Source organism: Rattus norvegicus, chromosome 1 (assembly GCF_021556685.1).
Source record: "Rattus norvegicus strain SHRSP/BbbUtx chromosome 1, alternate assembly SHRSP_T2T, whole genome shotgun sequence".
Taxonomy (NCBI): Eukaryota; Metazoa; Chordata; class Mammalia; order Rodentia; family Muridae; genus Rattus; species Rattus norvegicus.
The window spans coordinates 50,296,075-50,322,163 of record NC_141534.1 but is presented as its reverse complement, the minus strand read 5'-3'; the positions used below and the strand labels follow the sequence as shown (position 1 = coordinate 50,322,163).

Genomic DNA, 26,089 nt, shown 5'->3' with positions numbered 1-26,089 from the left:
ACAAACAAACAGGCAAAAAGAACAGAACGAGGCGTGAAGAGGGGAGGGAGAATACATTGCAAGTGTCTGAGGGAAATATTGAGGGGACAGAGTACCTACCTGGGGGAAGTGTTGGGGGACAGAGTACCTGGAAGGACTGTTGGGGGACAGAGTACCTGGAAGGACTGTTGGGGGACAGTCCTGAGTGGATAGGATCAGGATGTGTTATTTACATGTATGACGCTGTCAACAAATTTAAAAAAAGAGATGTTCTGTTTGAAAAAAGAAAAAATGCAGGAGTGTCTCAAAATGGAGAGAGCAGGAGAGCCAGCAAAAGACAAAGACAGGGCTTCTCGCAGAATCCTGCTTTTGGTATGCCCTTTAGGTTAATGACAGAACAAAGGCTGACTACATTGTAGTTCAGACTAAAAGTACACAGCCTGCCCCCCCTCTCCAGGCAGGAGTGGCAGGGACTGAAGTGTTCCACAAAGGTTTTAAAGGATGAGCATGTGCTACTAATAAATCATGATGAAACAGGCTGGAGGCAGATGACAGGACATTAACTATACATTCCTGTCACTTGCAAGCAAAAGAACGAGATCATCACCAAACTGGAACCATGAACGTGATTAAACTGGTGCTAGAGGTCCAGAAGGTCTCATGGTGGCATTCAGAGGGCTCCTGCTTCGGGGACACCACTGACAGAACTTAAACTAATTCCTGGGCTGGCTAAGTCAGAAGGAAAGAATCAATGGGTATGGCTGCAGACCACTCAGGAGACAGCAGCAGGTAGGCCTCTGTGAGTTTGAGGCCAGCCAGGGTGGCATAGAGAGACTATCTCAAAAATAATAATAACGATAAAAAGAATCTTCCTTTTCCCAAGATCCCTTTGGTATTCTTCTGTGTGGTAAGTTTATAACTGCCCACTGTCCCTGATGCAGTGTGGGATAACTGAATGCTAAGAGGTGGGTTCTGCTTCTCTGCTTTCCTTGCATTCAGTGGCTGGGCTCCAATCCCATCTCCAGCATCTCTGGCAGTCATGCTAAGCTCAGGGACATCTGAAACGCTCTCTCCATCATTGAGGTGGAATAAGTGAGAATGTGCCCCAATGCCGTGACCATTTATGGAGGATATGGCCACACCCTCCCTTTCCAGCAGCACAGCCCTCACCTCCTCCCCAGGTTCTCTGCTTCTTCAATAGTCTCAGGCAAAGCCACACCCTTGGTCTCTGGGAGAAGAAGAGTCATGGCCCCAGCAGTCAGGCCCAAAACCCCTACGAATGAAACAAAATCCAAGGAAGTGTGTTAGAACAGGCTCGCGCCCCTCACAGAAATCAGTGCACTGAGCCAGGGGCAGGGAGGAGATGCTGCTTATCTTCAAAAGTCATCCGGAACATTTAGGAAAGAACTGAGGCAGTCGAATAATTAGAGAAATGCAAGAGTAAGTAAGACAAGGCAGTATTCACCTTCATATCCCACCGTGGGAGCATAGGATTCCAAAGTAGCTGATATTTGAAGCTGAGTGCCTCAATGTAAACATACGTTTAAGGAAGTTATTATAGATTGACATATGGTGATGACTGACAGATGGTAGGTAAATAGAAAGATGTGTGCATTGGTAGATAGTTAGGTGATAGATGATTAGATAGATAGATACATAGATAGATACATAGATACATAGATAGATACATAGATACATAGATAGATACATAGATACATAGATACATAGATAGATACATAGATACATAGATACATAGATAGATACATAGATACATAGATAGATACATAGATAGATACATAGATACATGGATGGATGGATTCATACATATATACATAGATACATGGATGAATGGATGGATGGATGAATGGATGGATGGATGGATGGATGGATACATACATACATAGATACATAGATAGATATATAGATACATAGATGGATAGATAGATACATACATACATGGATGGATGGATACATACATATATACAAACATGGATAATGGATGGATGGATGAATAGATGGATAGATACATACATACATACATACATAGATGGATGGATAGATACATACATATATATATAGATGGATGGATAGATAGGTAGATAGATAGATAGATAGATAGATAGATAGATAGATAGATAGATAGATAGATAGGCAGATGAATACATGGCTACATGGATGAATGGATGGATAGATAGACACATACATACATACATACATACATAACATACATAGATGGAGAGAGAGATACATGGATACATGGATGAATGGATGGATGGATACATACATACATACATACATACAAACATACACACACATACATACATACATACATACATACATACATAATACATAAGTGGATGAATGGATGGATGGATGGATAGATTGACAGACAGATGGCAAATATATACATACATAAAAGACGAAAGAAAGATAAAGAAATTTCGATGACAGGCATGTGCATGCATAGGTACAGAGATGACAGACACATGGATATATAATTACAGTGATAGGGATGGAGACAGGTCTAGAGAGTAAGACCAACCTGTCCATGAATAAGGCCTTCTCATTACTCTCCCCTCCTCTCTTCCTTCCCTCTGCCCTTCCTTCCTTCCTGCTCTGTCTCTTTCTCTTTCTCTCTCTCTCTCTCTTCCTTCCTCCCTCCCTCTCCCCCCTCTCCCCCCCATCCACTCTCTAATTCCTTCCTCTCTTGCCATTCCCATGCATTGGCCTGTGCCAAGCCTGGCATTTCTCTTCCCACAACCAGCCATTTATCCTTCTGCCGATGGATAGGCAGGTCTCAGGCCCCTCCTGCTGTAAGCTTGGGGACAGAAACAGTATTTCCATCTTCTTTCACCAGTCCAGCTTTACCAGCAAAGAGGACACAGAACACCGTTGTTCTCATGTGTCTCTTTGTGTCCCTCACCACTGGGCTCTCTGAGACAAAGTGTCACACACAGCCTTGTAGACCCTTAATTTGGGGTTGTCCTCTCTCAGCCTCCAGTGAGCTAGGATGATGGATGAGCGCCACCACACTTGGACAGGGATAATCATTCAACACCATCATACCCCTAGCAATGACATACTCAGGGCATACAAATAACATGTTGAAGGCATTAGAAGTAGGAGATTATATCAAAAGATCATCCGCCTGTGGAGTGCATGATGGATTGATTCTGGAGCCACAGGATGAAAATCTCTGGCCACTCCATGGGAACTGAATTGCATCTTATTGGTTCCTGAAATGCGAGGCAGAATGAGCCAGGAGACAGCCAAAGCCCATGCTCCATCCTTGCCACTTGATCTACAAGCAACTGCCGAGTGCTCACACAAATTGCCCTCTGACAGATGGAAAGAAGGGAAAACCCATGAGGTCTTACCAAACAAAATGAGGGGCAGGGCTTGCCAAACTTCCATCAGCCTGAACACCATGAAGGGGGTGAAGATCCCACCCAGGTCACACAGGGCAGAGCATACCATCATCCCAAGATTCCTGGAAAGACAGAGATCAGACAGATCACACCTGCGTGCTTCGCCCCCTAGAGAGTGAATGGCACCCAGAGCAGGCGCAAGACCAGCCAGGGGTGAGGGCTCAGCACCCCGTAGGGTTGGGAAGAGCTGTGTGGAGAAAAGGTGGCAGGCTAGAGCAGAGATGGGTACAGAGTGATCACTGCTCAAACAGCTGAAAAGGGCAGCCTGCCCCTGGAATTGTACTCTCAGGAGCTTAGCCCTCACACTCCTGGAGGCCAGCTACAGGCCAACAGAAATGAGCTAGCACACGTGTTCTCTGACTTAAACTGTAGCTGCACCCCACTCCTGCCCCGGGGCTGAGATATGTTATCACTTGGGAAGAGAACACAATATCTGTGTGTAGCTAAGTTTAGTAAGACCCAGATTCATACCAGGCAATGCCTGCTATCAACACCAAACGAGGGTGGTGCCCAGGATGTGAAGAAGAGCGCTATTCAGCACAGACATCCCTGTGAAGGAAAAGGGGTCGTGTGGCTCAAACAGTCTTTCTTTGAACCAAGTGCTTACAGAGTAATGGGCAGCGAAAATGGCTCTCCTTTGCTCTGTGCATTTGATTCAACTGACTATAAATACTGGATTTCACATGGTTGTGTGTGCATGCACTGGCATTGGGTCTAAGGTTGTTCCTGGCCATCCAGCTTCCTCTCCTACTTCCTGTGGATGCTCATCATCCTATGCACAGTGGAAAGGGTCCTCCAGGAAGGTAGCAATTGGCCACCTCCATAGAGGACCAGGCTTGGTAACGCCCATTGTTTAGGGAAGTGTTCAGATAAGCCTGTGTGTTACCCAGTTGGTCACTGCCTGATGGAGCCATTACAACAGCAGTTCTCAACCTGGGAGTCATGACCTCTTTGTGAGTCATATACCAGATATCCTGCATATCAGATATTTACACTGCAATTCATGACATTAGCAAAGTTACTGTTATAAATCAGTAATGAAGTAATTTTATGGTTGGGGGTCACCACAACATGAGGAACTGTATTAAAGGGTTACAGCACTAGAAAGGTTGAGACCCACTGCTTTAGGAGGTAGGGTCTAATTATAAGAAGATCAGTTATCAGGAGAATGCCTTGAAGGGGGAGATGGGGACCCTGGTCCTTTCTCTCTGTTTGTATTTCTAGCCACATATGGTGGTCACAGTGCTTCGTGCTAGTTCAAGATCTCAAGCGCCAAGACCTCAGCAACAGGGTCCAGTGAGCATAGACTGAAACCTCTGAAAGAACGGGCTAAGGGTTAAGACAGACATTTCCTTCTTAAAAGTTGATCGTTTATGATATTTTGTTACAGTGACACACAGTACATTTGACCATTTCTTAGAATGTGATAGCTGTGACAGTAGACTTGCTTGTCCCATGAATATCTCTCTCTCTCTCTCTCTCTCTCTCTCTCTCTCTCTCTCTCTCTCTCTCTCTGTTTTTCATTGTTTGCTTGGTTTGGTGTTTTATTTTGTTTTGTTGAGACAGGGTCTCGATGTGTAGCCCTGGAAGGCCTAGGAAAATGTTTTCTCCATAATTTTCCTTCAAGTCCAAGCAACCTCTTTACAAGCGAGAGGCTAAACCGTATTCTTCTAATAAAGGAATTGGCAGAAGAAAGCAACGAGTAGGCTGCCATCATCTGTGTCTTCTGGCTCCCTGAGCTGCAGGCGTTAGACAAAACTAGGGAGCTGGAGTGTTTCTTAGACATTTTCACAAGAACAAATGAAGAAGAAAGTTTATTCCTGGGAAGGAGAATTTACGGTAACAAGCCAGATTCTAACCAAGGGCAGGTTATGATAATGGCCATTTTTTAAAAGTTCAAGTAAAGTAGTTGCTTTCACGATTTAAATAGCCTTCACTTCGTGTTAAGAGCTTAGGGCTGGAGACCAGGACCAGCGGGAAAAGGCAGTTGCTGCCAAGCCTAATGACCTCAGTTTGATCCCCAAGAACTGAGGAAGGAGAAGGTGGAAGCAGAGAGCAGCCTTCTGCAAGTTGACATCAGACTTCTACACACACACAAACACACACACACACACACACTAGACATACACACACACAACATACACACACACACAAACACAGACACAAACACACACCACACACACACACACATAGACACACACCACACACACATAAACCACACAGGCAAGCACTCGCATATACTACACACACACACACACACACACACACATAGACACACACACACACACCATACACATAGACACACATACTTACACAAACCACACATCACAAATGCAGGCACACACACACACACACACAGAAACATACAACACACAGTCACATAAACCACACAGGCAAGCATTCACATACACTACACACACACACACACACACACACACACACACACACACACGATAAATATGTTTTAAATAACTCTAAAACTAAGTTCCTAAAATACTGCTGGCAATGAGCTCATGCACAGACACAGAATGCCATCGGCGGCTGGGTAAAACAAAGCTAACCATAATACCTCACCCTCCCAAGAGGACCTCAAAATGGCCATACTAAACACTGGACTCCATCCCCTACATATGCCGGAGAATGCAAAAAAAAGTACTTTTTATAAATATAAAATTAAACACAGCTCAGTGCTGGTGCCTTTAATCACAACACTTGGGAGTCAGAGGCAGGTGGATTTCTGAGTTCGAGGCCAGCCTGAAAAAGTTCACAGAGGAACCCTGTCTTGAAAATAAAATAAAGTAAACCCAAGCTCATCAAACTCTGACCCTCCAATTCCATCCCTGTGTTCTCCCAATTCAAATCCGTGTTCATTCAAAGGCTTCAGGATGTTTATAGAGCTGACCTGTTATCGTCTTATGATGCAGCTAGGTTCACCCGCGGACAGAGAAGTCATACTAGGGCACACACATTCCGGAATGCTTTTCGGGAAAGAACAGGGCATTGACAAATGCAGTCAGGTGAATACAGCCCATTGCAATCAGTGACAGAAGTCAAACCAAGGTCTACACGTCATGGTCTTTCATTTGCTGATAAAGGCAAACTATGCAAACAGAGCCAAGAGCTGGGGAAGGACCCACGTGGGTGTATATGTGTGCGTGACCCACACATCACCCAAACTCAGCAAGCTTTATTTTAGAAAAAGCCAATTTCACTCTATGAATCTGAGACTTTAAGGAAAAATGAGAGTTCTTCAACACCAAAGCAGGCCGACAAGATGTTGTTGGACTACGTGAAAACGAAAACCTTGTGTTCATCGGGGCTGCAGTCCACAGAGTGGCCACCCTCTGAGCGGAAGGTGATTGCATACACATACAGTCCAGGATCTGATGAGGGCCTGCTATGCAGAATGTGTAAAGACCCGCAACCCAACAACAAAGATGGCCCAGTAACAGGGAAATTACCTCACTGGTCACTTCTCTACAGACAAGGAACGGAGTCACTAGGAGAGGGCCTTGGTTTTGTAGTCTGACCTCACTTCCTGTTTATTCTCTACTTCCTGGCTGCCAAGGCAGAGTGACCAGCTAGCCTCCTACAGTGACAAACTATGCTCTCCCCACCATGGTAGACTGTGCTTCCTTGGACCATGAGGCAGAGTAAGCTCTTCCTTCCTGAAGTTACTTTGGTCAAGTATTCTGTCACAGCAAAGGCAGGAGCTATGACAGTGACCCACGCCTGGAGGGTTCTTACATGACATATGTTGCTCTCTGCCCAGCTCTCCAGTGGCTATTTCAGTGACCAATCCCATTTGTGGCCTTACCTGATGAATGTAGGGTACAGCTCAGCGTTCACCAGGCAGACCATCTGCAGCACAATGGTGGCCCCCATACGGCCAAGACAGGCGAGGGTAACGTTCAACCAGTGCAGCTCTAGGAAGAAAGGAAACGAGGTCGTTGGAGCAAGGAAGCTCCCTGAGTGAACTGGAGCTGACAGAGGAGAAGCCTGTCTGGACTGGGCCAGGCTAGTTAGGACCACTGAACGCTTCACTTGGCTCTCTCTTCACTTAGGTAAGAAAACCGATGCCCAAGGGACTTGGGGTTTGCTAATGACATATCCTGAAAGGTCCCATCGTGCAAAAGAAAGACTGGAGTGTTTAAATCAGTTCTGCCTCCACCAGCCTTGTCAGACAGAAATGAGCGCTGTCTTTCTCTGCACCCTAGCTTGCTGAGCTGCCATGGAGTGAGCCTACACAGCTTGCAGGCAGTTGTGAGGGTTAGGGATGACACAAATGCCCAGTCTGGCCAGAGCAATGAAACCTTGGCTTGTATTACACAGGGAGATGTTGCTAGCTCGGTACCTGAGGCACCGTCGGTGTGGTGTAAGCCTCAGCCTAGTCTTTACTTCAAAGCAGAGAAAGGAAGGTTTTACATAGGGAGGGAGGGGATTGCAATTCACCACACACTACTGGCCTGCCTTGCCATCAAAACCCAAGTGTCCATGGCTCTGACCCAGGTTCCCTCCCTAAGAAAGTCTCTGTATTTACACACATGTCATCTTGGCCCTGTCCCCAGACACTGACTTCACTGGTGACTTCCCAAAGAGAATGGAGACTTCTTGCCCGTAGGCACAACATGGGCTGGGCTCCACTGCTCTGACCATGGAAAGTCCACACCAACTAGGCCACTGGGACATGTTGGCATCCCTGCCCTCAGAGGACAGATAACTGTATTCTGTACTTCAGTCTGGGGCAGCCAAGGATCCATGTACACCGAAACTTAGCTAAGTCACTCCTGCCAAGGCCACAGCACTCACTCCCACCATTGGGCTATAGTTGCTGTCTCCAGTTAACTCTGGGCCTCAGGCCACCTCTTCCCCTAACTGTCCAACACTAGGTGCTCAGATGTGAACTGTTCCTTTAAGGCCAACCGCTGCCCTCTGAAGACCGCAGCTCTGTCCTAGACTCCCACATGGCCCATCCCATTCTGCTTAGATTTAGCAAGGTCTCTCAATCCTGATGGAATCGATTATCCTCCTTCCTCAGCCTTCTCTGGGAGTCAGTCCACAGCAGGAACCCACTCTAGTCTTCTTCCTGATGAGGCGCTAGGACTCAGTGGTTCCTGAAATGCCTTCCCTAGGATGCTTTACAAAGGACAAAAAGGACCACCACAGCAGGTGAGCCTAGGAGAGAGCCAATGAAAGAGCTAAGGCCAAGCTAGTCCTGGGACCAGCAAGGAAGAATGGTCTCCAACCTCTGCATTCCTCTTCCCAGACTCAATGCTATGTAGTTTAAAAATCTTAGTTGGGATACTAAAAATAAGAAGAGGAGGGAGAAGAGAGGAGGTCTTATTTCAGAGACACTACAGAGACTGCGCGAGCGCGCGCGCACACACACACACACACACACACACACACACACCTTTCATGTCCCAACCAGCATGACTCTTGAGAAAATCTGAGAGGTGCAGATCTTTTCTATAACTCCCTGCATGAGAGTGCCTGAGTGGTGCACCAGGCTCACAGTGCAGGACCCAGCAATAAAAGAGTGTGGGGAGGAGGGGCTGGGGATTTAGCTCAGTGGTAGAGCGCTTACCTAGGAAGCGCAGGGCCCTGGGTTCAGTCCCCAGCTCCGAAAAAAAGAACCAAAAAAAAAAAAAGAGTGTGGGGAGGAGGGATAGCAGTTACACCTTCGTAGGAATCTACAGTTTCCAACAGGAAAGGCAACGTGTGTGCTCAAGTTAAAACCACCTCAGGTAACTTTGCCTGGACCCTCTATGCAGCGTGTTTGTCTTGGGTTGTAAGAATTATGAAGCAATGCTCACACCCACCACCTGACCGCCACTGGAGACAAAGAACTGCAAAGGGTATGGGACAAGTGGAACACTCCATGTCACTGAGATGCAGATAGTGACCTGGCCATCTTTAGAAAGCTGTCAAGCATCCACTGAAGCTAAACTCAAGTCTCCCTGTGGATTCCGCTGGTGTACATGACAGACATGTCCCCAAGGGAACTAAGGACCCATGTCTACCAAAAAGAAATACGTGGCACAGCCCTACTCCCAGTGGACAAGCACTACAAGCAATGGTCGGTGGGGGAGATCACACAGTGTGATGTTTATATAAAGAGCAATACAATTTTCTTAATATTTTAAGAAAAAGCAGCAGTCTATATAGTCATGTGACAACGTAAAGAAGCCTCACAGGTATAGTGAATACGAGGGGGGAGGGGGGAAGGCCACATTCAAGGCGGCTCCATTTATGTTCCTGGGCTAATCTGTGGCAAGAGGTCAGGAAAGGTAATTGGCAGAGCAGTGGCATTGGTCATAAGGTCTGCAAGCCAGGTATCTGTATGCATAAGAAACTGAGTCATTCATTCACTTAGAACGCACTCATTATATGTTTGCCATACCTCAATCTAAAACTGTTTAAAGTCTAGCCAAGGTACCGCCCTGCCTTTGTTCTCGTTCCAGAGGCTTATCAGAGGGTTACAACACTGTCCCCACAATTCGGTCACCTGGGAAGCGATGAAAACAGACAACTTACCATGCGGGATAAAGATCATGAGGAGGCAGGCTGCCCCCGTCACCAGATTTGAGGCCGCTATTGGGTAGATGCGGCCAATGCGGTCAATGGTGACCAGGATGATGAAGGCCGCGGGGAATTCCACCAGAGAAGAATAAAAGAAGTCCAGGTAGAGGTTGGCCCCTGTGGCTCCCACGTGCATGATGAGACCCTGGTACAGCACAGCACAAGAGAACCTGCAAAGAGGAGACGATGAGTCACAAGTCAGCTCCAAGGAGCCCAACCGGCTGGACAGAGGAACAGGTCACATGATCCAACCCGTGATGGCCTGAAGAGTACCCTACTGGGATCCTTGATAGGAAATTGTGTCCCCACAGATATGACAGTGTATCTCACAGGCATCCCCAATACACCTACTTTTAAAATTGCCCCACCCCCACCCCCACCCCCACCCCTGGGATCTCTGAAGCAGGAAGACTGGGAGAGATTACAGCTGGGTACTCCTACTTGCTTCACGTTCAGGTGTCTGGGACTTTGCTGATCCCCACACAGAGCGATCTCTAACACTCACGCAGGCCACAGAGTAGAGAGCGGGTACAGACAAGCTGACGCCCAGCACCTGGCATTAGAGGTTGCGTTGTATATCTGTGTATCTTCTTGTCTGTGAGCGAGATAGTGCTCGCACGTGGGTATTGCTGTGCTGTGAATATTTCCTGAGATAACAGACAAATGAGCCCTGTATAGCTCCTGTCACACAGCAGAGGCAGATCTAATACCGTGGCCATCAGTACTGTTCTCCCAAAGTCAAAGATGCCCGGCCAGCTAGGTCTCTGGCTCCACAGAGCTGATTTATCAGGCACCGTTCATGTTCTCTCTTCTCCCACCACACCAACCGCATCCACATTCGAGGAAATCCTGGCAACATCATGTTGCCTAGTCAATGAAGCCGTTAAATCCAAAACATCAAGTCCAAACTTAGAGGGACCTGCGTGTCATTAAGGGGAAATGATACTGTTTTGGAAACTGTCATGGTTGCATAAAACTTGGCCTTGCATGGTAAGATTTTAATCCATAAGAAACTACTGTTTTATCCCAGCTTGAAGAATGGCTCTCAGCCCTGCACCATCGCAGTAAAGAAAAAAAAAAAAAGTAAAACTGGTCAAGCGGTCAGTGAATAAGTGCTGCCATCTTTTGGCAGAACCTGGAATTGCACATGCATTAAAATGCTCCCTCAGCTGTATCCGCCCTAGCTTTACAGATTGTCTCACTTGCTCCCCGATGCCTGTGAGCGAGGCATGCCATTTCTCACACTACCAATGACATGAGTTTGGTGCCTGGAGCGCGTGTACATGTAGAAGGAGAAAACTAATGTCATAAAGTTGTCCTCTGCTCTCCACATGTGCACCATGACAGGCGCGTGCGCGCGCGCACACACACACACACACACACACTAAGCAGGTAGAAAGGATAGAAGAAAGATAGTGGGAGCCATCCAGGGTCTGAGCCACAGGAGGCCAAGTAAGTCACAAGAAGGAATACGACTCCATTCCTGATGGGGTCAGAAGCCAATGGAGTCACAGGAAGTGTTTGAGAAAGAGCGACTGCCTTGCAGTGCTCAGGCCCAGGGAGGTGGCGTGGATGCCGGCTGCCACAAAACATGAGATGGCCCTTTCCAGTGCTCCCTGCAGGACGGAGAGTACACACAGGAAACGGCAGATCCTCATGCACTTTCGAGGCCAAGTTCATACGGAGCTCACTGAGGGAGCACAGGAATGGGAGGACTGTGTTTGGGACACAGATGAGAAACCTGAGCAGAACAGCAGAGCAAGCCACTGTTCCTATCTGCAGCAGGTCACGGGTGCTACATGGAGGAGACACACTACTAAGTCGAACACACAGTAGACACGTGGACAACTGTAAGACCCATGGCTGAGCACAGGACCCCAGTGAGAGAGGTGAAGGTCACCAAGACAGGGGAAGAGTGGTGAGCCCACTATCTTAAAAGATCAGAAGAATCCAGGGACCCATGATTACTCATTAAACAAACATTTACCACAGGCCTACTATGTGCCAGGTAATGCCCTACTAACTTGCCTCTTTGTTCCACTAAAATAAACACACTAAAGCAAACAGTGCATGCAGGGCAGTTCTGAGCTTAAGACTCCATTTTGAGAAGACAGCCATGTATTGAGAACTGTCTGATGTCCTGGAGTAACAGGTAGAATTCTAGAATTCTTCCTCATGAAAGCAGGCAGAGGCCCACAAACTGCCCTTGATAGGAAAAAGTACATCTGCATGTTACAAGGTCTTTACTCGTGAACCAAGGGTGCATGAGGACCCAGAAGTGGGTCACAGGGTTTTCAGATGTGAAGAAGAGTACTTAAAGGCACTAAGCTATTGGAACCTTCTCCCCCCTACCCCACATCAAGTCAAGATTCAGCTGGCCCAGAAGATAAGACGCTTAGACTGGGGTAGCCTCAGACATTCTTTGTGCTTCTCCACCTTTTTTTTCAGTGTTAATCTCTCTCACCCATTTTTTTTTCCTTTTTTCCAGAGCTGGGGACCGAACCCAGCACCTTGCGCTTGCTAGGCAAGCGCTCTACCACTGAGCTAAATCCCCAACCCCTCTCTCACCCATTCTTAAAAGCAAGGGAGCAAAGGGGCCTTTTGAAGCCTCAGACCCAAAGACATGCTCATCTCCCCTCCATGCAAGGGTTCACTGGTACCCAGCTCTTGGACAGAAGTTCATTTGTACCCAGGGGATGTGCAGGACCAGTGCTCACCATAGATACATCAGGATGACGGTGTGCTTCCTCAGGTTGGGAGTGCGGAACAGGTCGGCAAACGAAGGACTTCGCTTTTCTGAGGCATCCTCCTCAAGGCAGAGCATCTGAGAGAGACTTGGGCATCACTACACCTGTTCTGTGTGCACATGACAGTCCCCCCGGGAGGGGCTCCATGTAGATCATGAGGTGGCCCCATTGCCCACAAACAGGAGAACCGGGTCTGAACTTCCGAACCTTCAGGTCAGCAGGAGGCACCTTCCCGTTCTTCTGTGCAATTTGCTCCATTATCCTGACAGCTCGAGTGGTTCTCTTCTGGGACAACAGCCACCGGGGGGATTCTGGGACAAACCTGCAGACACAGCTCATAACTGAAGGGCCTTCCCCTGAGAGTTTGCCCCACCTAACCCTTGACAAGAGTGGTTCGGTGCATGGCTCGGAGCAGCCCAAAATCCTCAGGGGGAACTGTGACACTTGTGAACAAAGGCTGTGCAGTGCAGTTGTGACTCGTTCTGTGCAGAGCTCTGTAGGTCACTGCTGCTTGGGGCCACTGGCAAAGATCACAAAACAAAAGGGAGTGAGGGTTTCCCCCTCACCCCATCCCCTGCAGCCTTCTTCTTATGAAGTGGGGCCCCATCTCTCTTAGAAGTTGGGAGTCGGCTCCAGAGAAAACACTGAATAGGAGCTTTCCATCCCCTGCCCTGCGTATATCGTGTATATAGTAGGGCTTCTGGGCAAAGTCCATGCTATTTCCAGAACATAGGGCTCCCCTGCCATGAGATTCGCTGCTTAACATGCTATTTCCTTCTCCCTCAAGTTTATATTTCTTTTTCTGTTTTTTGTTTCGAAACAGGATCTTACTGCTTCTGAGTTTTGGGCTACGATCACGTGGACGCGGGGGCTTTGTATGTATTCCTGGCTAGTGTGGTATTTACTATGCAACCCGGATGGCCTTGAACCCTGTGACAATCCTCCTGCCTCATCATCATCATAACCCTGACCCTGAGTGCTGGGACCACGGGCATGCATTACCTTGCCCACTTGGAGCCTTGGCTCACACGGGACTAAGAAGAAACAGCTCAGAGATAGAGACTCAGACTCCATGCTCTTCCACAACTCAGGAACGGTCTCCCCCCCCCCCCCCCCCCGGCTAAACATCCATAAATACCCAGGGTTCTCTCTACCAGAAATCCCCTTCTCACTCTTCAGGGAGCGGATAGGCTCCTCTGGCCCTACCCACCACCCAGATAACAGCTTCCTTGTACAGTCTGGGTCTAAGCCCAATGTCCGTTGGAGTAAGATCCGCCCTTTCCCTGAACTGGCCTCTCCCATGCACAGTACAGTCTAGCACGGTGAGGTTGCTAATTCCCTCAGACCCACAAAGCAGACACAGCTAATAAGATTGACACTTTAGGCTGGGCAGTGGTGGCATAGGCCTTTAATTCTCAGGAGGCAGACACAGGCAGATCTCTGAGTTGGGAGCCAGCCTTGTCTACCAAGGGAGTTCCAGGACAGCCAGGGCTACACAGGGAAATTCTGTCTCAAAAAAAAAAAAAAAGGCTCTTCACTGGGGGTGTTCATGTTCTAGAATGGTTCTGTTTGCCTCTTCCCCAGAGAAGGTTGCCAGTGAGAGCCCTTTAACTAAGACCAAGTGCCTGCTACAGAGCTGGGACAGGCAGGGGAGAGGCTGGTTTATGGAGACATTGTGAAGCAGGGAGTGAAACTGGAAGGCCAGCAGGGGGTAGGGAGGGGAAGCAGCCAACAAAGAGAGATGACCTGACTTAAATCAGTCTTGCTCAAGGGACTCTGAGGACTGCAGGATGTAGCAGCCATGGCAGTAATAAAGCATCCTCTTGACAGTCATCCCTGTGCCCCATAGTTCATGAAGACTATCTCTAAGGTTTCCCAGGACCTCTGCATAACATGCTGTTAGATACCGATCAGGGGCTGACTCCCTGAGGCCCCGTTTCCCTGTGGTTGGCCTGACCTTGTGTTTCTAGGATAAAGTACACAGCCTTTGAGGTGAGCAGGCCGCCTGTGGGCTTCCCTGTGGTATCAGTCCTGTCTCTGAGGGTGAGGTGCTCAGGGTAAGGAATGCAGCCCACACTGTGAGGGGCCCTGGGCACATCAAAAGAGTGACATGCATAGCAATGATTGAGGAAGGTGCTTAAGCCCGGGCCTGCAGGAGTGATAGTGCAAACTCATGCCTCTTGGAAGGTGGCCTGTGTCATGGCAGAGGTCAACACACAGCCCTCTGTGACCCCAGAGCCCAGCCCTGCAAGCAGACACAGCATGGAGCAGGGAGGTCATGCAGAGCCACCTGCTGTCCGGTGGGGGAGGCCTTACCAGTAATACAGCAGGAAGAGGAAGGTAGGCAGGGACACAGCTAGCTGGAGCCAGCGCCAGTCTGGAATGGCATAGGCCACCCCGGCAAGCCCCACTAGCCCCACTGTGAAGGCCATCTGGTACAAAATGGCCGTCGTTCTCCTGTAGCCAGAGCCGACAAACTCTGTGACTGAAAAAAAAAGAAAAAGAAAAAGAAATGGTGGTCAGAGGGAGTCCCCAGAGAAGAAAGATAGAGAGTGGGCCTTGCTCCCATCGGCCACATCCACCTCTGCTCCTGCCTGTGTCTGTGTATTTTCTACCTCTCCTTCCCATCAAAGTCTGCATTGCTGGCCTCTCCCAGACCTGACGCCACTCAGCCTGGGCCCCCAGGTTTACCAGGCCAGTTTGTCACTAGGTTTTCTCTTGCTACCTCTCTTTTTACCTTCTTACTTGCTATTTATGTCTCCCCTATCAGGCTTCAAGGTGTAAGCTTCTCCTCCCCAAACATTCACAGAAACTCCGAGCTGAGTTAGAAAATTCTCTCACAGTTCTGGCGCATAACTCTACAAGCACCTTAGCTTGCTTGTGGACTCCTGGCACTGCTCTAGGTGTCGGAAGGCAAGTGGAAGGCACTGTCCTCCCCAATGGGAGATACATAATGGTAATATGACACTCGCTGACTCCCATATGAAGACATGAGACGTCAAGGGAGGGAAATTGGCGGCTCTGAGGCCAAGAGACTGCCATTTTACACGGCATTAGTGGGTAGTGAGTGGATAGAGCACAGCCACAAGGGAGGGGAGCAGCTTGACCTCACAGATACCGTAGGAGCGTAGTCTGGTGGCCAGGATGCCATACTTGTCTGGTGAAGGGACTGTGAGGAGAGCCAGGTGATGGAGAGAGTCGGGTGCAAAGGCAGAGGAGTAAGACTGAGTTAGGAGACAACGGGAAATTCTGGGACTTTCAGGGGACTAGGAGAACCTCACTTTTGGTGTGGCACTGTAGACAGCAGAGAGCTATAATGACTTTATGCCCACAATGGCTCCCTAGGCTAAGGAGTTGAGAACTGAATGCAGCTGGGAGGTATACTTGGAGATGAAGCAATGGTGGGGTAAGTACCAGTCAAGGGTGGGGAGCGAAAGAGTTCTTATGGGCATATTTTGAAACGAAAGTCAGTAACAAGGTTGACTGTAGGAGTATGGGGATACAAGGTGGTGGTGGGAACATAGGGTGAGACCTGAGCAGCTGTCAGGAGGCTGGTGTGTGTCACTAAGGAAGGTCCACAGATGTACCGGCTTGGAGTTGCTGGAGGGCAACATCCTGAGGTCCTGCCGCATTAAGTAGTCAAGAAAGAAGGCTGAGAAAGAGTCAGCAGTGAACAAGAAGGAATGAAGCAGAATACCACAGAGGCCTTCTGAGACTCCTACCACATCCAGCTAAATTCACTGTGGCACCTGTCTGTAGGCCCCCTCTAGCCTTGAGAACCAAGGAGGCAGAGGGACATCTTATCTACCTCGGTGCCCCATCCTCCACCACTGTGCCTACAGGCAGCACCAGCAATGTTCACAGAGGGGATTATATCTCTAGCAATTCTCCCGGCCAACCTACAGGATAAAAGTGACACCATTAACTGCATTTCCAACATACTAAGGCACAAAGGGATGGTGTGACTTGCCCCAAATCCTACAGCTTCTCGGACCTGGAATGTGGATTCAACCCTGAGTTGCCCTTCTTAATCCATTGCTCATTATCAACATACAGGAGTCATGGGCTAGCCTGCACTACCTGACCCTCACTAGTGAGGTGCTATTTCTCAAGGCAGAACCTCCTTTTGTCCCTGTATCTGGTTATCTCCTCATGAGTTTTTATCAGTTATATCTATAGCCTGGGTTGGTTTTGTTTTGATTTGATTTTTTTTTGGCAGGGGAGGGGGCTGTTGGTTCTTTCTACAACATTAAAATAGTCTTCTACCTACCTCATTTCCTGTATCTCCTCTCATGCTCCTCACCAAATATGACATCTGAGAGAAAGGGATCTCATACCTATACAATAGCAGCACTAGTGTTCTCTCTCTCTCTCTCTCTCTCTCTCTCTCTCTCTCTCTCTCTCTCTAACTGATGCTTCCCTTTCCTAGACCCCACGAACATCTCCTGCTCCCCAAACCTCCACATTTGACTCACCTTGCTGTACCCCATCACTACCTCATCCCTCTCTGTCATGGACCCAGGGACAACCCTCCCCCCTCCCAAGTCCTGGTGTAATTACTCAAGGTATAGCCGGACACCCAGCTGCCCTTGCTGACCATGCCCTGCAGCAGGCGAAAGAGCAACATGGATGTATAGTCTGGGGCCACCGCTGTTAGCACACCGGACACAGATGTGACCAGCGTGGTCACCAAGAGACAGAGCTTACGGCCAAACCTGCAGAGACAAAAAGGTACATGGGAAGGAGGAATTAAAAATCCAGGGTTAAGCATGTATATACCTCCTTGACTACCTGACAGCCTTCTTGTGCATCTCCTAGAGCAATTAAAAACATTTCCAAACTCCACATGTCTAAGACAGAATGCCTAACTCTGGCATAACCCCAGGCTCACAAAGAGCTGAGACTTGGCCGCTTGCAAACCAAAATGCCCCATGGACACCTCCCTGCTCAAAGCAGAACATTTCGTTTCTCTCAGCCCCGCTCCTCCATCCAATCTGCACGCCCCTTCCACAACTACCCAGCTTCTCTGCCAACAGTCCCAGCAGCCTGAAGCCCCAACTGTCACATCCTGTCTGCACAGATCCTGGCCAGCCACACCCATCACCCCTGTCCACTCTCCAAAGCCTGGCTCAAGTGGACCGCCTTCACCTACCTGTCTGCAATGTAACCCACAACCAGGGAGCCCAGGAAGAAGCCCAAGTTCACACAGGACTGAAAAAGGTCCACTTTCCAGGCGTCTCCACACACCAGGTTAAACTGAAGCAGTGGAGGAGAGAGAAGACAACTGAGAATCATGGGAAAGCTTCCTCCTATCCTGCACCAAACGCCTCATGGAAGTTCATCTCCCCAGGAGGGATCAGTTGTGTCTACAACATCAGCACAGGCCTAGCTAGCACTGCCATGCCCAGCTGCTTCCCAAAACCTTTGCGTCTGTGAAGACAGCTGCTCTTGGCCATCATTGGACAAAATATCATTCTAAAAAGAGCAAGAAGAGATAAGTATGCTCAGAGGAGTTGGGGCCGCCATAACTCCTCTCCATAGGGAAATAGAACCAAGGGCCACGGAGATGGCTCAGTGGGTGAAGTGTGCTAGTGTGAAGACCAGAGTTCAGATCCCCAGCACCTACGTAAAGAGCTGGGGGCAGCAGTGTAGGTCTGTGCAGAGGAGATGAGCAGTTCCCAGGGACTTGCTATGCAGCCAGGCTAGTCAAAATATAGAGCTCTACCTGAAGAGGTAGACCCTCCCTCACAAAGATGAAAGGCACTAGAGGAGGACACTCACAGTCAACCTCTAGGCTCCATAGGCAAGTACATAGACATAGATGTGCACGCATGCACACACACTCATACACATACATACACACACACAACACACACACACACACACACACAAAGAAACATAGCCACATGCAAAGACATGTAACAAAGGAAGTGTAAAGCCAGGCCTGGTGGCCCATGTCTATGATACTAGCATTGGGGACGTATAGACAGGAAAGTGGAGGCAGGAGAATCGGGAGTTCAAGGTTACCCACAGCTACACAGTAAGTTGAAGGCCAGTCTGGGCTCTGAAAGACCCTATGTCAAAAAGGAAAAGAAAAGTCTTGCTTTTCAGAACATGTGGATATCATATACTTAACTGAACTCTAGCACTAAAGGAACAACAAAACAGAAGGGACCAGACCAAGAAAAGACACAGGGAGCCAGGTTCATGGGGTAGGGTATGAGAGGTAGGGGGAGTCCTGCATGTGGGGACCTAGGGGAAGAATTAAGGAGGAGACAGAGAAAAAGGACAACCCTAGATGTGTGCCTCTGTTAGAGTCCTGGAGGGTTGGCTGGGGAAGGACCTTCCTTCCTAATCTGTGGTCATTCCCTGGCAGGCAGGGAGAAACAAGCAGGGTGAGATGAAAAGAAATTCAGTTGTTGGGGGGGAGGGGCACATGAAGACTGAGCTTCCCATCTGCTGCCTGTGTGGGAGACAGGGGCTGTGCTCAGTCCAGCCCACGTATGCTCTTTGGCTGGTTCAGTCTCTGAGAGCTCCCAGGGGTCCAGGTTACTTGACACTGTTGGTCTTTCTGTGGAGTTTCTATCCCCTTCCAGGGCCCTCAATCCTTCCCTCAAATCTTCTGTTACCCATCTGTGGAATCCATTCCCCTAACCAGCTGCCTTGTCTGGCCTCAGGGGGAGAGGATGCGCCTAATCCTGCAGAGACTTGAGTGCCCTTAGGAGATACTGGGGGGGAGCTCCCTCACAGAGGAGAAGAGGAAGGGGGAGGGGAGGAGGGACTGTGTGATGGAGGGCAAGGAGGGGGCCATCGATAGGATGTAAAATGAATAAATAAGTAGTGGGAAACAAAACAAAGAATGAAACTCAGTCTGATTTTATTGTAACTGGAGCTAAAAAAAAAAGTATTCAGATAACAATTAACCCAGCCCCATGTGCACAACAATTTAAGATGTGTTTACACTAAGATTCTTTACAACATACATCTGGCTCCTTTCACAAGAATGGGTACTGTTGACTCAAGAGATAGTGCCCAAGATTTAGGGTCTGGGGAGCCTGACTGAGGTAAACACAATGCCTGTGGGAGTCCGGAGTGTCTGGGCCCTGAGATAACACAGAGTCACTTAGGCTGCTGTAAACACAAGTGACATCACTCACAAGAATGGGTTTTATGGCCTAAAAGCAGTTATAGTGATTTAGGGGAAAGGGCCTGGGATAAGTAAAAACAAGAATTCTGGAAGAGACAGGCAGAGCCTTTCTCATCAGACATCAAAGGATCCCTGGCTTGTAAAATCATGTCTTTCCTGGTCTTCCAGGAAGAGCAGCTGCACGCCTCCCTGCCCCCTGCCCCCCCCATTGAAGAGCTCAGCCCTGTGTTTAACTTTCCCACTTCTCATCTGTGTGCACAAGGCCTTTTCTGCCGTCTACACTGGCCCAAAGCACAGGGTGACAGGGCAGGTTCTGAGCAGGGCTCAGGCCTATGCATGGCTAGCTCATTTCATCTTGGGAGCTGAGGGAGACAGACTGGTCAGACTCCAGGATGCTGGGCTTAGTGCTGACTGGGGCCTCTTGCCTTCCCTAAGGTTGGCCCAGCTCTTCCTCCCCTCCTGTCCTCTCTGACCCTCTGCTCTGCTGTGCTTTGTGGAGCCATGGCTCGAGCCGCCTGGAGCAACACTTTGAGGTATGAGAGCAGCAAGTTGCTAAGCAACTTGAGGCCCCAGTTTCCTCAGTGTTCATGCTGTGTCCTCCTAGATCTGCTGTGTGCTCTGGGGGTAGGAAACTGGTAAATGATAAACCATTTTAATTTAAATGCTAAGACCTTATGAGCTCATCCCGTGATGCTAAAATTGGCCTATGAGCTATGCCCTCATCCTACCACAGGATCAAACACTTCAGGTCTTAGAGACACTGCACTCAACTGGCTGAGGTCGCTGTGACTGGCCTGTGCATTGACACAGCCCCACGCTTTTCTGAAAGACACACATGATCGTGCATTGCCACTCAACACCAGGAAGAAGTAGCAACCTTGCCCCCCCATCAATCTGGGCCCAGGCCCTGCTATCTGTTCTTCTCAGGGGCAACAAAACCCTGAACAGTGTCACTCGGATTCTCTCCGCCTACCCGAGTCTAACACACACCTTCATGGGGTGCATGTCTCACAGACCCATTCGATGTGTCCTTCTGAGGCCCGAGTTCTCCGGGTTTCCTCTTTGCCCTGTGTTCTTTCAATGGGTATCCTGGGTATCCAACGTCCTATATGTTCATCCACACAATGGTCCCTTTGTGTCCACTCTGTTCCGTGGCAATATTCTGTCTGTCACTAAAGCCACAGGAGACAGAAAGCCCGTGGGACTGCTGGCTGCCCCTAGGCTTCAATGTGATTCCTTCTTGGCCACTGTTGGTTTTCAGCCCGATCTTTGCAAGTTACCATTGCTGTAGGATTTTGTGTCCCCTTCCTCCAAGGTGGAGGTGGCCACTCTACCCTGGGGCTGCGTGTGGATCCAGATAGAGGCCATAGTCAGAAGAAGCCTGCTGGTCTTGACTCAGTCTCATCAATGCTACCGCTCCCTGAGAACCAACACTCCCCCAAGCCTTGTCCAGTATCAATGTCTAGAGCCTCTGCTCCCAAACTCCACCCATCCACTGTACCCTAGACACATTCGTGCCCCTACAGCAAGCCCAGGCCTATACAGAAGGTAAGGCTAGAAGGAATGGAGGGTCCCAGACCTGCCTGCTGTGCCTGCTGGGGTGGCACCAGGGCTAGGCAGCTTTTCCAGTGTACAAAACAACCTTCACAGTTTGCCTTCTGAGAGTCACCCAGGGCACTTGTTCAAGCACCCATCCTTTGTAGCTTCTACCTCAGTGGATCACAAGTGTGAGTAAGTTTGGGAAGTACTGACGTGGCCACCTCTGTCCAAAGGCTGCTCTCTATTGCTCAATGCCCACACCTGGTGGGGCCAGTGGCTCTCTCTAGCCTGGTATGTGGCTGTGCAGTGAAGCTGGGGCTCACAGAGCTCAGAGGGGCAGTGAAAGTTAAGGAACATCTAATTCCTTCCCCCAGGGAGCCTTATGATCCCAATCCCTTAGTCTTAGGGTGGGACCTAAACAAAGGTCATTTGTCTTCCTTCCTAAAGCAAGTTCCAATGTCCAAGGCAATGAGTTAAAAATTAGTTTTGCAGAAATGAGTAACTACACTTAGCTTCCGATGTCTCCTTTGGGATAAGAAGGGAGGCAAGGGGAGGTGGCACCTGCCCAGCCAGTCTCCTCTGCCCTCCTGCCTTGCCACAGCCGAGCTTCTTTTTGTCTGGGCACGCCCGAGTTACATGTGTGCACATGTGTGCGCGTGGGCATGCTTGTACACAGAGGTCAGAGGTGAACATTGTCTTCCTCTATCAATTTCCACCTCATTTTTCTTTCTGTGTGTGAAATGTGTTCGTCTGTGTGTGTGTGTGTGTGTGTGTGTGTGTGTGTGTGTGTGTGTGTGTTTGTATGTGTGTGTGTACATGGGTGTGACCATAGGTATACATCAGAGGACAACTTGCAGGGGCAGGTCCTCTCCTTCAGTTCCAGGGACTAAGCTCAGGTGGCCAGGCTAGGTGGCAAGGACCTTTACACAGCTGAGCCAGCTCACCAGTCCCTCGTGGGTTTGCCATTATGCGTACTAGGCCACCCCACAAGGTTTGAGGGATTCTTCTCTTTCCACTTCCCATTTCACTAAAGGAGCAATGGGGTCACAGCTGTGTGGTGCCATACTTGGCTTTTAACAGGCGTTCTGGGGGTTGGGGATTTAGCTCAGTGGTAGAGCGCTTGCCTAGCAAGCGCAAGGCCTGGGTTCGGTCCCCAGCTCCGAAAAAAAGAAAAGAAAAAAAAAAAAAACAGGCGTTCTGGATGTCTGAACGCAGATCCCGCATGTTCATGGTGGGTCTGGTGATTGCACGGTAAAGCAATGTCACCAAACGAGCCATTTCCCGGCTGTCATATCTGGGTTTCTTATTACCCTTGAATGTTTCCAGATAGGCACCACTGGCTTTCGAACTCAGCCCGGCATGGTCCCTCTTTATACCACTATACAAGTCAACATATTGACCAAGCTCGAGCCTCCCTGTATGTAGACAGTCAATTCTTCCTAAGATACTTTCTGTCCTTCTCAGTCTCTCCCCTCCCCTCTACCCCAACCTTACAGGACACCACCTTACCACCCATCTAGGTGTCTACTTCCTCTGGTCTCCATCTCTGGCTCCCAGCTTCCTATCCCACTCCCCTAAGCCAGAACCTTTCAATTAGACATGACTCGTAAACCCTGCGAGCACCCGGACCTCTTTTAACCTTCTGTCTTTCTGTCCTACAACATCTGTGTTGAATGCTGTTTCTCAAATCACTTTACCTTTTCATCTTTTTGTGGGTTTGTTTTGTTTTGTTTTTGAAGATAGTCTCATATCCCCTAGACTGGGCTAATAACAATGAGGTTGCAAACAGTATACAGTATTTTCTTCTGATAACTGATGTTGGAAATACAAATGTTACAACGTGGGGTTTTTAAGTTACATAATATATAATAAAATATCCTTTTATTACATAATTTTATTGCATGGTAATTATTACACTACCTGCTGTAATGTTTGTATTTATATATGTGTGTAATTATATTAAGAGATGTTATCCGGGTGTGTCAGTTCATACCTTAATTCCCAGTACTTGGGAGGCTGAGGCAAGGAGGGTCATTGTGAGTTTGAGGCCAGCCTGTGCTACACAGAAACAGTTGTTGTTTATCTCAACGTCAACTGGGCATGCTCTATTTCACAGCAGCCCTACCCCACTGCCCAATGAAAGTGGCCATGTTTAGCTAGAAGAACAGTCCCATCTGAGCCTGGTGGGTGGCTCTGAATCAAGTTGATGATAGGGTTGGAGGGTTCACAAGAGGTGAGAGATGGCAAGGTGGCCAAGAAAGAACTCAGGTGGGCCTGGGAAATGTAACTCAATGGGTAAAGCATTTACCTAGTATGCATGAGGCCCTCGGTTCTAGTCCCAGGACTGCCAGATGCAATGGTGTATAAACACCTGTAATTCGAGCACTCAGGAGGTAGAGGCAGGAGGCTCACAAGTTCAAGGTCCTCTTTGACTACATAGTGAATTGGAGATTAGCCTGAACCCAAGCAAAGGGTACCCTGTATCCAAGGATACAATGTTGGTCGGCTCCTAGAATTCCCAGCTGAACATCCCTGCAAGGTAATCTATCTTAACTTGGTGTCTGTCACTGGAAAAAGTCTAAGAGCCGATGTCTCTTAGCCTAGCACTCATTCTGCTAGTAACCAGAAGCTGAGCAGGCCAGGGGGAAGAAACACTGGGCTTCCTCCCAGCTGCAGCCCTGCCTGTATTGACGTTAAAACCTTTAAGGAAATGGGAAGGAGGAAGGGATCCCAAGAAAACCCATGTGCAGGTGTGGGGTAAGGTTGTCTGGGGAGGACCATGGCCCACGTGAGCTGTGCCCTGGTCACAGCTGAGACATTGCATCTCAGCCTGAGCCTAAAGTCTGTCTGTGGGACAAACCGCCCACACTGTCAGAAGAACCCATGAAGGGAGTAACATCTACTGGCACTTTGTATCTCTCTCTCTCTCTCTCTCTCTCTCTCTCTCTCTCTCTCTCTCTCTCTCTCCCTTCCTCTCTCTCTCTCTCTCTCTCTCTCTCTCTCTCTCTCTCTCTCTCTCTCTCTCTCTGTAGCAAAACCTTTAATTCCAGCACTCTAAGAGGCAGAGGCAGGAGGATATCTGTAAATTCAAGCTTAGCCTAACCTACAAAGGGAGTTCCAGGCCAGTCAGGGCTACATAGGGAGAACTTGTTTCAAAACAAAATAAAAAAAAGGTTCTCAAAGTCAAGTAAACAAAGAGAGAGTAACTTAATGGGGGAGTCAAGATCTTCATGGTCCTCTAGGTCATAAACAGTGTCGTGGTATTTACATTTGGGGGTCTCAGTTCTCAGCTGATCTTCACAACACAGGGGGTGAAGATATTTGTAATACTGCTTGTTACAGAGAAATCAAGGCTCAGAGAAACTGAGGCACTTACCCAGCTCTACCCAGCTAATAGGAGGCCTGGCTAGTACCACAGAGCCTAACTCGAGGCAATTCCCATACTATCTTGTTACTGCCTGAGGAGAAGAGGGGATTCCACAACACCAGCCACGGGGAAGCAGGTACAGGGAAGACTAGATTCTGAGATGAGTCAGTTAAAGGAGCGAAGGTGATGCTTTGAGCCGGCGAGATGCTCAGAAGGAAAAGGTGCCTGCTGCCAAACCTGATGGCCAGAGTTCAGGTCCCTGGGACCCACCAGATGAAAGGAGTTACACACACACACACACACACACACACACACACACATGCATACACACAGACACACACAGACACACGCGCACACACACACAGGCACACACACACATGCATACACACAGACACACACACACACATGCAGCCATACCATGACATGCACATATCCACACACATATACATACCTATATATTTATAAGTAAATGTAAAATATTCTTTAAAAAAAAAAAAACCAAGCAACCAGATTCCCCACATAGCAGTTATGTCTCAGTGCCATCAATCAGTGAGGAAAACACAGAGGGCCAGGACACACCTTGCTCTCTGTTCAGTATACAGGAAGTTCCTGCCCCAAAAAGACACCGAACCACTCAGGATTTGCTTTTAATATCTACATTACCCATTAGTACCTCAGTGACGATGGAGGAGCCGGGAGTGTCGTATACCCAGCCATGCTCGCAGGGGCCCAATGGCAACTGACTCCTGTTGGCAACCAGGCTGGACAGTGGGTCCACACAGTCAAGGGTGCTCTGGTTCCAGTCCACCTCATACCTCATGCACTGGCTGAGGAAGGAGGCCTCGTCCGAAGGTCCCAGGCCCGGCACAGTGTAGTTCAGCTCCTCTGCCTGGCTCCAGCCACACCGCTGGCTCAGCTCAGCCACCCCAGGATTCTGGCAATAATGTCCAGGGGTGAAGCCCAGGAAGACGATGCCCACATAGATGGGAGCTAAAGAAGCTGAGATCAGGCATAGCAACAGGAAGGCTTGTTTCTGGAACCAGCCAAACTCTCCAACTTGCTCCAGGACATCATCCACGGTGGGCATGGCTGGGTAGGGCCCTCACCAGTTTAGCCAGGCCTGCTCTGGACTGCCACCAGGGGTTCATGCAGCGCCTCATTTAAAGTTCTTGGAACTGGGGTGGCTTGAAATCAAGTTGCTGTTTAAGCGTAACACATCTGGAAGGCAACCAACCAGAAATAACCTTTTGCCCCGTGATACCAGGGAGAGGGCCAGGGCAGGAATACGCTAGGCTTACCT

At 48.8% G+C, this 26,089-nt stretch overlaps 1 protein-coding gene across 3 annotated transcripts in view; it reads right to left on the bottom strand.

The window, feature by feature from the left end:
- Slc22a1 (solute carrier family 22 member 1) overlaps positions 1 to 26,089 on the bottom strand; it is a 27,157-nt gene extending 1,068 nt beyond the window's left edge. The window contains 10 exon segments of one of the 3 annotated variants that reach the window (NM_012697.1): positions 1,150 to 1,252; positions 3,357 to 3,469; positions 7,225 to 7,333; positions 9,945 to 10,159; positions 12,707 to 12,813; positions 12,944 to 13,058; positions 15,053 to 15,221; positions 17,297 to 17,451; positions 17,889 to 17,992; positions 25,463 to 25,913. In NM_012697.1, the coding sequence (NP_036829.1) occupies positions 1,150 to 1,252; positions 3,357 to 3,469; positions 7,225 to 7,333; positions 9,945 to 10,159; positions 12,707 to 12,813; positions 12,944 to 13,058; positions 15,053 to 15,221; positions 17,297 to 17,451; positions 17,889 to 17,992; positions 25,463 to 25,876 (1,604 nt within the window). In that variant the 5' untranslated portion in view covers positions 25,877 to 25,913. 3 annotated transcript variants of the gene reach the window in all.